Below are 11,951 nucleotides of genomic sequence, written 5' to 3'. Positions count from 1 at the left end.
ACCCTTTAATGCTCTCATTTTTAAGGGAAAGCAAGATATAGTGTAGTCTTAGGGTTACTTTATTGGGGGAGAGAATCCCATTTAATGCTTATCTATTGCTATCAATACTTCTTTAAAAGAATTTGGAATGAAATCTTTATAAGTCTTATTTTAAAATGGCTCCATAAATTCTACCTGTTTTTAATATCAACTGCTCTTAATTACAGGATTTACAGTTATATTGTGATTTTCCTGATATTATTGATGTCAGTATTAAACAAGCAAACCAAGAAGGCTCAAATGAAAGCAGAATTGTAACTATTCATAAGCAAGATGGTAAAAGTCTAGTAAGTTTGCTTTATCATTAAATAATGGTTATGTTTTACAGTTGTCAGAAATAAGTATTTCAGAATCTTAATACCAAAGTTATTTTCTTGTAGGGATTTTGATTATAGTTTTAAATAGAGCTGTAAACATAAACATCAATTTAGTAAGCCTTTTGATTGCATCTAGCTTTTTGTATCACTACCAGCACTATCTTTGCATAGAATGTCTTGTATGTTAATGTATTTTTCAGTAATTTTCACAATTAGCAAAGCAACAGTTACCTCCCAGCCTCTCCACCCCACCCTCAGCCCCAGTTGCACTAGTTCCCTGTTGTAGTGCTCATTCCTGACTACAGTCGACCCTCTGTACCTGTGGGTTCCATATCCACAGATTCAACCAACTGCAGATAGAAAATATTCAGGAAAAAAATTCCAGAAAGTTCCAAAACGCAAAACTTGAATTTATCATATGTGGGCAACTATTTACATAGCATTTACATTATATTAGGTATTATAGGTAATCTAGAGATGGTTTAAAGTATAAGGGAGGATGTACTTAGGTTTTATGCAGATAATACATCATTTTATATAAGGGACTTGAGGATCCACGGATTTTGGTATCTGTTGAGGGGAGATAGATCCTGGAGCCAGTCCCATGTGGATATGGACGGATGGACGGACAACTGTATAATCTTTTTTACCAAAAGAGATGGCGTAGTTCTAGTCATACCGCCTATTTATACAACAAAATGTAAACCAGTCCCTACCCAAACAGTGAGACATGTTTGATTCTAAAAGATCAACCTGTTCTCTTTTTAAAAATAGCTTCAGAGGGAGTTCCCTGGCAGTCCAGTGGTTGGGACTCCGTGCTTCCACTGCAGAGGGCATGGGTTCAATCCCTGGTTGGGGAACTAAGGTCCTGCATATGCCGTATGATGCAGCCAAAAAAAAATTATAAAATAAAATAAAATATGGGACTTGCCTGGTGGTGCAGTGGTTGAGAATCTACCTGCCAATGCAGGAGACACGGGTTCGATCTCTGGTCTGGGAAGATCCCACATGCCACGGAGCAACTAAGCCCATGTGCCACAACTGATGAGCCTGCACTCTAGAGCCCACGAGCCACAACTGTTGAGCCTGTGTGCCACAGCTACTGAAGCCTGCACGCCTAGAGCCTGTGCTCTGCAGCAAGAGAAGCCACCGCACTGAGAAGCCCGCACACCACAAGGAAGAGTAGCCCCTGATCACTGCAACTAGAGAAAGCCCACGCGCAGCAACGAAGACCTAACACAGCCAATAAATAAATAAATAAATATATAAAAAATTAAAAAAAATAAAATAGCTTCAGACATCCCACGTACTTTAATTGAAAGGAAAGAAATGAATTCCTTTGTACTCTGCTCTTAAATTGCTTGTTTTTCTGGCTTTGCTTTCTTTTTACTCAGATATTTCTTGTACTTTTGGCTTAAACAGCATATTAATGTTATTTGTTTATTTAACTTAAGTATCTCTATGACTCCCCTATCTGGCCATTTCAGGGTTATATGACTAAAATTGTAAAACTTGCAACTCACTTTCATCAGCATGCCTTCTTGTTCTTAGGTATTAATCCTTTGTTGTATGGGTTTGCAGTTCTGCAAGTCTTTTAACATTGTTCATGGTATCTTTTATAGTACCTATTTTTATGGCCTAATTGTGTTAGCTAAATATCTTTTATAATTCAAATACCTCACACAGTTCTCTCCTTATTATAATTTTTGATATGTTTATATTCTGTGTTCTCATTGTGACTAAATATTATTCATTGTTGAGCCAAGCATTATACTATGATCACATTTCCATTCTTGTATGTACAACTTTTTGTTTTTCTGGGAGTTGATCATTCCTTGAGCTTTTTTCAGTATTTCTAATCAATACCAACTTTTGTATCAGATTAGATAGATTTCTAATTGAGATGACTGGCACTTTTGTGTAATAAGTGTATTGGAAAATACAGTAAAATTATGGGTGTAGAGTGAACTATAACTAGAAAGGCATGATAAACCCATCTTTGAGAGGGTCTTAAATATCAGACACAGGAATTTGTATTCAAATTGGGTAATGGGGAGCCATAAAAGACATTTGAACAATTTAGAAGAAAACTTAGGAGAATTATCTAACAACATGGAGTGAAAAGAATTTTTTTCTGTTTCTTTTCTCCTCTTAGGAAATTGAACTTAGGTCATTAAGAGAAGCTTTGTCTTTTGTGTCATTAATTGATGGATATTATAGGTTAACTGCAGATGCACATCATTATCTTTGTAAAGAAGTGGCACCTCCAATGGTGCTTGAAAATATACAAAGCAACTGTCATGGCCCAATTTCGTGAGTAATACAGACTTTAAAAGTAAATTTTTTTTTTAAGTAAAAGGGATATTTACGTAGAAGATTTTACACAACAGAATGATATACCTAGGTTTAGGAAGTTTAGGAAAGAAGTGTTATCTTAATCTGACTGAAATTGTTTTTCTTTTAACGAAATTTTTTTCGATCAGATCACATAATAATTAGAATTATTTAGAATATAACTTACCATCTGTATCCCAATCTATAATACTAACTTGTATAAATTTGATATTTAGTTCCCTAGGTGTGTTTAAGTAATTCTTTGGTGTTAATTTCTTTAGAAACCCTCTAATTTATGTTTCATTAATTTGGAAATACTGCAGAGGAGCCACAATGCAAAATTTGATAATCATCATTATTTTTGGATAATCCAACTCCTTCTGCTGAAAGCTTTGAGCACAAAATGTATATGATGTCTGTATTTCTAGGCTAGATCTGTGCAGTATGTTCCGCAGTGATGAAAATGAAAATGTTCTATATCTGTACTCTTTAATAATTGCTGCTAGCCACATGTGGCTAGTCAGTATTCAAAATGTGGCTAGTGCAACCAAAAAACTGAATTTTTTATTTAATCTACTTTTAATAACTTTACATTTACAGTTGCCCTTTGAACAACACAATGTGTTGTTCAAAGTTATATGTTATCACCACACATAACTTATAGTCCGTCCTCTGTATCTGTGGTTCCTCTGCATACCCTGTATTCAAACAACCACAGACTGTGCAGTACTGTAGTATTTACTATTGAAAAATATCTGCTTATAAGTGGACGGTCACAGTTCAAACCCATGTTGTTGAGGGGTCAACTGTAAATAGCTTCATGTGGCTACTAGCTACCATATTGTAGCTAGTTGTACATCTTTACTACAACCCACACAGTTGTAGATCTTTACTTTTACAATGGGTAGAGCCAGCTGTCATGCACAACTTCTATTTACCCCAAGTCCTAGTTATCTTTCAGCCAGGATGTGCTTTATGATTGGCACCGGGTTTGAAGGACTTGAGAAGAAGAAACAATCTGGGATTGTGAGCATATGTTTTTTTACCTTAACCTATCCTTAACTAAGTATTTGAGAAATCATGTCCTGACTGGTATTTAGGACTGATTTGGCCTATACCTGATGTCTGTTTAAGAAGTATGAGTGCTATGAAAAAGTTGCACTACTTAAAACATTCTATAATTTACATGTTTGATATTTTAAAAACTCCTACCATTCGTTCATTAATTCGTCCACTATCCATCCATTCATCCATTCTTTCATTTATTTGTGGAACATTTACTGAGTACCTCATATGCACCAGACACTGGTTTATGTGTGAGAAATACAGTGATAAGTGAAACAGAGGTAATTCTTGCTTTCATGTAGATTACTTTTCTTTCAAGATGTGCAGCTTCAGTTAAGCATGTAGCAAAGTTTAAAAATTAGCAGTCTTTGTCACTTGCCATGGGTCTTCTATTAGACTTTGGTATTATATTAAATATTAAAGATGCACATAAATTTTTATATTGGTGATTGCAAAAGAGACATAACTGTTTTATGATATATTGTTTGTATAGTTAAATGAAGTCTTATGAGAGTAAGGTTTTTAAAATACTAAATTTGAAATCAGAAGGCAGAAAATTCCACATGAATGAATTGTTCATGGTGATTTTGTATGTCTTATAATACCTTTTGTTTTTAAAGCAATATAATTGCCCCCTTGAATCAGTTTGAACTTATTGCAGAATAGCTTGGTACTTTAATATTTTTCCGTGTAAGATTATTGATAAAAATACAGAGTAGAAGAGACTCCAAAAAATTCTGAGAAGTTTAGATTTGGCTTTTGATCTTTTAGATGACATTTTGGTCATAATGTCATGGTTCTTGCTACATAATTATTCAAATTACTTCTTTACCTTTAGAATGGATTTTGCCATCAGTAAACTGAAGAAAGCAGGTAATCAGACTGGACTCTATGTACTTCGATGCAGTCCTAAGGACTTTAATAAATATTTTCTGACTTTTGCTGTTGAGGTTAGTATGTCACTCTAACTAATGGCAACATCTTTATTTTAGTGCATGTAATTTCCCTTTCATAATATCTACCATATTTCCTTTTTAGTACTCAGAATGATAGCTCTGGATATGATAACTAGCAGTTAAGTAAACTTAATTTACCTCAGGGATTCTTCATAAATAAACAAGATATAATTTCTAGGATTTATATTAAAAATTATTTGTAAATCTTACTATCTTTTGGAATTTATTTTATTTTGTTTTTTTGATGTTTGAGTGTTACCATCGTATCAAATTTCATCAACTCTCTTGAAGTCTCTTTTTTCACAAAAATGCATATCTTTACCAAAACATGTAGAACAAAATAAATCAGAAGTAAACTTTCCTTTACTGGTAATGTTATAGGATTAGAGTGAAGTAGAGTAATAACAAAGAAAGAGACATTATTGCACTTTTAACTAGTGGTTTTCCAATATTAAGAATAACAGTCTACAATGTATGTTTTAAGTGTAAAACTGCAAGGAAATCTCACTGTTAATACAGATCATTTTGGATCTCAGCTAAGATTGTTTACTATCCAGAATTGTCTAAAAAGATGCTATCACTATAAGGCAGTTTCATGTTATAAATCTTGAGAAACTTTATAGCTGCTTCCAAAATTTATCTTACTTTTTAAAATTAGAGAACATATGGATTGTGTTATTTTAGTTTTTATAAAAAGTAATCATATTTAGCATATTTAAGGTGGATTAATTGTCCATAAATATTATACATAAAATAGGTTCCTCCATGACTTTAATATGGTAAAATACTGATAATCTATCCTATCTCACAGTATCTTTATTGTCATATATGACAGTATTATATTCAGTTATCAAATCAAAATGTATATATTTTTTATAATTACTGTATTTGCCCAGCATAATATGAGAGCTGTGTATTAGGGAGTGTATAACCTTGCTTCAAGAAATTTATCTTTTGGAAAAACAAAAATAAAGTATGCCCAAAAAAACCTAAATTGAGCATTGTTTATTACCCAGTATTATCCAGTGTAAGCAAACATAGACAATAAGAGAAGGGGGTTACAATTATTAAGAAAGGTTATTTGGAATAGGAAGGACTTGAGACTGACCGGAGATAATGAGTCGATTTTATAAAAATGGTTCTAAGTTGGTTGAATATGTTTATAAGGAGCAGTTCAAAAAATAGATGGATGAGCAAGTTCATAGTACAGCATATGACAAACATTTAAAAATATGAAAATTGCCATATTAGAGATAATTATACAAATACAGTAGTGGCACAATGAGGTAGGTAATCAACTTTGCTTGTGGAATGGGGTAAAAGTTGTTAGGGAGGACCTCACAGAAAAAGTGGAAATTGAACTCAGTTTTAAGGATTGAATAAAAGTCCAGTGTTCAAACGGGAAAGATATACATTCTATAGAGAGATAGGTATCTTCTGTACAAGATGCCTTGTACAGTTATCAAGGCATGAAATGACATGGCATTTGCTTGAAATTTTTTAAGTCACTTAATGTAGCTAGAACATGCATTGTATGTATGTTGAGAGGAGAGTGGCAGGAGTTGAGTTTGGGGATGTAGGCAGAAGCCAGCTCATGCAAGGCCTTATGTGCTAAAATAGTTTTAGACTTTATCTTGTAAATGATAGAAAGTTGTTAAGGATGGTATTCTTACTGTTGATTATTACTGCTTTCTTCCTTGCCTTTCAATAAAATAACTCTTCAGCCATTTCTGTAGGCTAGGCAATTGTAATTAGATGCCTTTTTGAGGAACCAAACACCTCTGTCACCTTATGCTAGTACTACATTAGGATTCATGGTTCAAATGTCTAAATGTTCTTTTGGTTGTTTTGGGGATATCCTTCTTTGTCACAGTAATCACTATTTTGTCTGTTGTGATTTTTCTTTCCCTCTCTTTATAATTAAACTTACATAGAGAGAAAATGTGACTGAATATAAGCACTGTTTGATTACAAAAAATGAGAATGGAGAATACAACCTCAGTGGTACTAAGAAGAACTTCAATAATCTTAAAGAGCTTTTGAATTGTTACCAGATGGAAACTGTTCGCTCAGACAGTATAATTTTCCAGTTTACTAAATGCTGTCCCCCAAAGCCGAAAGGTAAAATAATTTTCTAGTTATTTTTAAAATACTGGTCATGGATGGTATATATGGAGGGAGATATTTTCAGTATGTTGATTTCAAAAGAAATAGGATGGTGGGGATGGTCATACAACAATGTGAATATACTTAATGCCACTGAACTGTGCACTTAAAAATGGTTAACATGGTAGATTTTATGTATCTTTACCACAATAAAATTTTTAAATAAAAGAAAAAAGAAATAAGAAAGAAGAAGCTCCAAAAACAAGTTAATTTTTTCCTCATATGTTGCACAAGCATCTTCTAATAGAATTGTTCAGTTTGGTTTGTGTTGTCTATAAGTGACTTAAAGTTTTATAATTCTAAAATGTACTTTAAAATAATAATTTCATGGTATCAATGTCACTTATTTATTAAACTGAAAGACCTCACTACCAAATTCTGATGTTATTCTAAGTAAAAACTTTCAGATTCTTTTAAAATTTTAATTTCTTTTAAATTATCTTTTAAGATAAAAAATAGTAAGGTTGGAAATCCCTTGAAATAACAGGCACATTAAAATTACTATTAAAATTCCTGAAAAACTATCTTAGTTAAGGAAGGAATTATAATTTTGAATGTATAAAATAACTGGTTAGAGTACATCAAAGTTCAGTGATTAAACTCCTAAAGTAATTTTTTGTGGAAAAAAATGAACAGTAAGAGGCTGCTAAGCATTTCTTCTATATAGGACACAATTATTTTATCCTTTTGGAGCTATTTATATCCCCAGTGTATTTTGATTTTATATGTATACATTTTTTCATTCATTCTATCCTTTTTTCTATCCTTTTTGTAAACAGATAAATCAAACCTTCTAGTCTTCAGAACCAATGGTATTTCTGATGTACCAACCTCACCAACATTACAGAGGCATAATAATGTGAACCAAATGGTGTTTCACAAAATCAGAAATGAAGATTTGGTATTTGTAAGTCATTAGACGCTGATTGTTGTCTATTTGTCTTTTTTTTTTTTTTTAAATCGATTTTTTTTGTTGTTGCTATTTTACATTTATTTATTTATTTATTTATTTATTTATTTATTTTATTTTTTGGGGGGGTACACCAAGTTCAATCATCTGTTTTTATACACATATCCCCATATTCCCTCACTCCCTCAACTCCTCCCCCACCCTCCCTCGAGTCCCCCCCACCCTCCCCATCCCAGTCCTCTAAGGCATCTTCCATCCTCGAGTTGGACTCCCTTTGTTATACAACAATATTTGTCTTTTTAAAACAACTACTGTTTTCTTCATTTTCCATTACACATTACATTCATATGACATTTGGAACTATTTTATTATAACCTATGTTATAAAAATTTTATAGCAGTTCAGATATTTTTATTTTTTGTGAAAATGTGATACCAGACTTGAGTTAATTATTTTAAGAATGGAATTATATTCTCTTTTCAGGAATTAAAAAAAAATTTTAGTAAATTAAAAATTAAAAGTCTTCCTCTAAAAAAGTATCTTAATTCTCAAGTTCTCAAGAAAGTAAGGGTAGTTCAAAGAAGGTACTGAAAACAAAGTAGTACATAAGAGGTGATGTTTGGCCACAGGACATTTTGGGGGATCAGGATTAGTCTCACTAATCCAGGGAATTAAAATCTAAAAGCAGTCTTCACAGGGGAATTCTATCAAACATTTAGAGAAGAGCTAACACCTATCCTTCTCAAACTCTTCCAAAATATAGCAGAAGGCGGAACACTCCCAAACTCATTCTACGAGGCCACCATCACCCTGATACCAAAAGCAGGCAAAGATGTCACGAAAAAAGAAAATTACAGGCCAATATCACTGAGGAATATAGATGCAAAAATCCTCAACAAAATACTAGCTAACAGACTCCAACAGCACATTAAAAAAATCATACACCATGATCAAGTGGGGTTTATCCCTGGGATGCAGGGATTCTTCAATATATGCAAATCAATCAATGTGATACATCATATCAACAAATTGAAAGATAAAAAGCATATGATCATCTCAGTAGATGCAGAAAAAGCTTTTGACAAAATTCAACATCCATTTATGATAAAAACTCTCCAGAAAGTGGGCACAGAAGGAAATTACCTCAACATAATAAAAGCCATATATGACAAAGCAGCAGCCAACATCGTTCTAAATGGTTAAAAAACTGAAAGAATTCCCTCTAAGGACAGGAACAAGACAAGGGTGCCCACTCTCACCATTATTATTCAACATAGTTTTGGAAGTTTTAGCCACAGCAATCAGAGAAGAAAGTGAAATAGAAGGAACCCCAATTGGAAAAGGAGAAGTAAAATTGTTACTTTTGCAGATGACATGACATTATACATAGAAAACCCTAAAGATGCTACCAGCAAACTGCTAGCACTAATCGATGAATTTAGTGAAGTAGCAGGATACAAAAGTAATGTGCAGAAATCTCTTGCATTCCTATACACTAACAACGAAAGAGCAGAAAGAGAAATTAAGGAAATTCTCCCATTTACCATTGCAACAAAAAGAATAAAATACCTAGGAATAAACCTGTCTAAGGAGGCAAAAGACCTGTATGCAGAAAACTATAAACTATAAGACGCTGATGAAAGACATCAAAGATGATACAAACAGATGGAGAGACTTACCATGTTCTTGGATTGGAAGAATCAATATGGTGAACAAGACTGTCCTACCCAAAGCAATTTACAGGTTCAACACAATCCCTATCAAATTACCAATGGCATTTTTCACAGAACTAGAACAAGAAATCTTACAATTTGTATGGAAACGCAAAAGACCCCAAATAGCCAAAGCAATCTTGAGAAGGAAAGACAGAGTTGGTGGAATTAGGCTTCCTGACTTCAAACTATACTACAAGGCCACAGTGATCAAGACAATATGGTACTGGCACAAAAATAGAAAGGAAGATCAATGGAACAGAATAGAGAACTCATAGGTAAACCCAAGCACATATGGGCAGCTTATCTTTGACAAAGGAGACAAGAATATACAATGGAAAAAAGACAGCCTCTTCAATAAGTGTTGCTGGGAAAATTGGACAGCAACATGTAAAAGAATGAAATTAGAACACTTCCTAACACCATACACAAAAATAAACTCAAAATGGATTAAAGACCTACATGTAAGGCCAGACACTATAAAACTCCTAGAGGAAAACAGGCAGAACACTCTATGACATCCATCAAAGCAAGATCCTTTTTGACCCACCTCCTAGAATAATGGAAATAAAATCAAAAATAAACAAATGGGACCTCATGAAACTTAAAAGCTTTTGCACAGTGAAAGAAACCATAAACAAGACAAGAAGACAACCCTCAGAATGGGAGAAAATACTTGCACTTGCCAACAAAGCAACGGACAAAGGATTAATCTCCAAAATATTCAAGCAGCTCATGTAGCTTAATACCAAAAAAGCAAATAATCCAGTCCACAAATGGGTGGAAGACTTAAATAGACGTTTCTCCAAAGAAGACATACAGATGGCCAACAAACACATGAAAAGATGCTCAACATCACTCATCATCAGAGAAATGCAAGTCAAAGCCACAATGAGGTATCATCACCTCACACCAGTCAGAATGGCCATCATCACAAAATCTAGAAACAATAAATGTTGGAGAGGGTGTGGAGAAAAGGGAATTCTCCTGCATTGTTGGTGGGAATGCAAACTGGTACAGCCACTATGGAAAACAGTTTGGAGGTTCCTTAAAAAACTAAAAGTAGAACTACCATATGATCCAGTAATCCCACTCCTGGGCATATCCCCAGAGAAGACCATAATCCAAAAAGAAACATGTACCATAATGTTCATTGCAGCACTATTTACAATAGCCAGGACATGGAAGCAACCTAAATGCCCATCAACGGATGAATGGATACAGAAGATGTGGCATATATATACAATGGAATATTACTCAGCCATAAAAAGGAACGAAATGGAGCTATATGTAATGAGGTGGATAGACCTAGAGTCTGTCATACAGAGCAAAGTAAGCCAGAAAGAGAAAAACAAATACTGTATGCTAACTCATATATATGGAATCCTAAAAAACAATGGTACTGATGAACCCAGTGACAGGGCAAGAATAAGGATGCAGATGCAGAGAATGGACTGGAGGACGGAGGTTTGGTGGGGTGGAGGACGAAGGGGAAGCTGGGACGAAGTGAGAGAGTAGCACTGAGATGTATACACTACCAACTGTAAAATAGATAGCTTGTGGGAAGTTGCTTTATATTAAAGGGAGATCAACTCGATGATGGGTGATGCTTTAGAGGGCCAGGACAGGGAGAGCGGGAGGGAATTGCAGGAGGGAGGGGATATGGGGATATGTGTATAAATACAGCTGATTCACTTTGGTGTACCTCAAAAGCTGGTACAAGAGTGTAAAGCAATTATATTCCAATAAAGAGCTTAGAAAAAAGTCTAAAAGCAATACAAAAAAGGGCCAAGTCTTAAGGCCTATACAAAGACAAGAAGTTAAAAGTGAGGCTATCTCTGAGTAAAGCCAGGACCCTCAAGTAAATACATCCTCAGTGAAAAATATATGGATTGTGAAAAATTCACCCACTAGCAAAAAAAGAGTGTTGTCTGTTTTAGTTGAGCTCTTAGGAAAAAGTCCTTCCTGAGAATTTTTAATTATAAACTTTTGAGTTTGGGTTTCTTTATACCACATGCATGGTTGGGGAAACCATAAGCCAATAAAATAAATTAAAATAACAAGTGGTACTCCCGTAGTAACACCCTGTGGTTGGCAGAAGCAAATATAAAATCTTTTTTGGAAGAATATACTCTTAACCTAGGCCACCCAAGATTCCTACAGATAAAATGACTCCAAACATGAGCTTTTAATTGAAAATTTTAAAACATACAGAGGAATAATCCAGGATTAAGCAAGAATCAGAAAGCCAGCAAACATCAAACTATACTTCAAGAGCTTCATATAATAGACTTTTCAGATAGAGATTTTATATATATATATAATATGTAAGTATATATTACATATATATATATATTTGTAACATATATATATGTTTAAAAATAACAAAGGAGTTGAAAACATGGGAAAAATCAAGACATTATCAAAACAGCCAAAGAGGATTTTGGGGGGA

General features: G+C 33.8%; 1 protein-coding gene across 9 annotated transcripts in view; it reads left to right on the top strand.

The window, feature by feature from the left end:
• Positions 1–11,951, top strand: part of JAK2 (Janus kinase 2) — a 135,794-nt gene that overhangs the window by 98,733 nt on the left and 25,110 nt on the right. For all 9 annotated transcript variants that reach the window (XM_057721631.1, XM_057721633.1, XM_057721630.1 and 6 more), the window contains 5 exons: positions 207–326; positions 2,512–2,669; positions 4,594–4,705; positions 6,646–6,832; positions 7,657–7,784. In XM_057721631.1, the coding sequence (XP_057577614.1) occupies positions 207–326; positions 2,512–2,669; positions 4,594–4,705; positions 6,646–6,832; positions 7,657–7,784 (705 nt within the window). The remainder of the gene's footprint in view (positions 1–206; positions 327–2,511; positions 2,670–4,593; positions 4,706–6,645; positions 6,833–7,656; positions 7,785–11,951) is intronic.

This window comes from Hippopotamus amphibius, chromosome 2, assembly GCF_030028045.1.
Source record: "Hippopotamus amphibius kiboko isolate mHipAmp2 chromosome 2, mHipAmp2.hap2, whole genome shotgun sequence".
NCBI classification, from domain to species: domain Eukaryota; kingdom Metazoa; phylum Chordata; class Mammalia; order Artiodactyla; family Hippopotamidae; genus Hippopotamus; species Hippopotamus amphibius.
The sequence above is the reverse complement of the archived record's forward strand: the minus strand, read 5'-3'. Positions and strand labels throughout refer to the sequence as shown.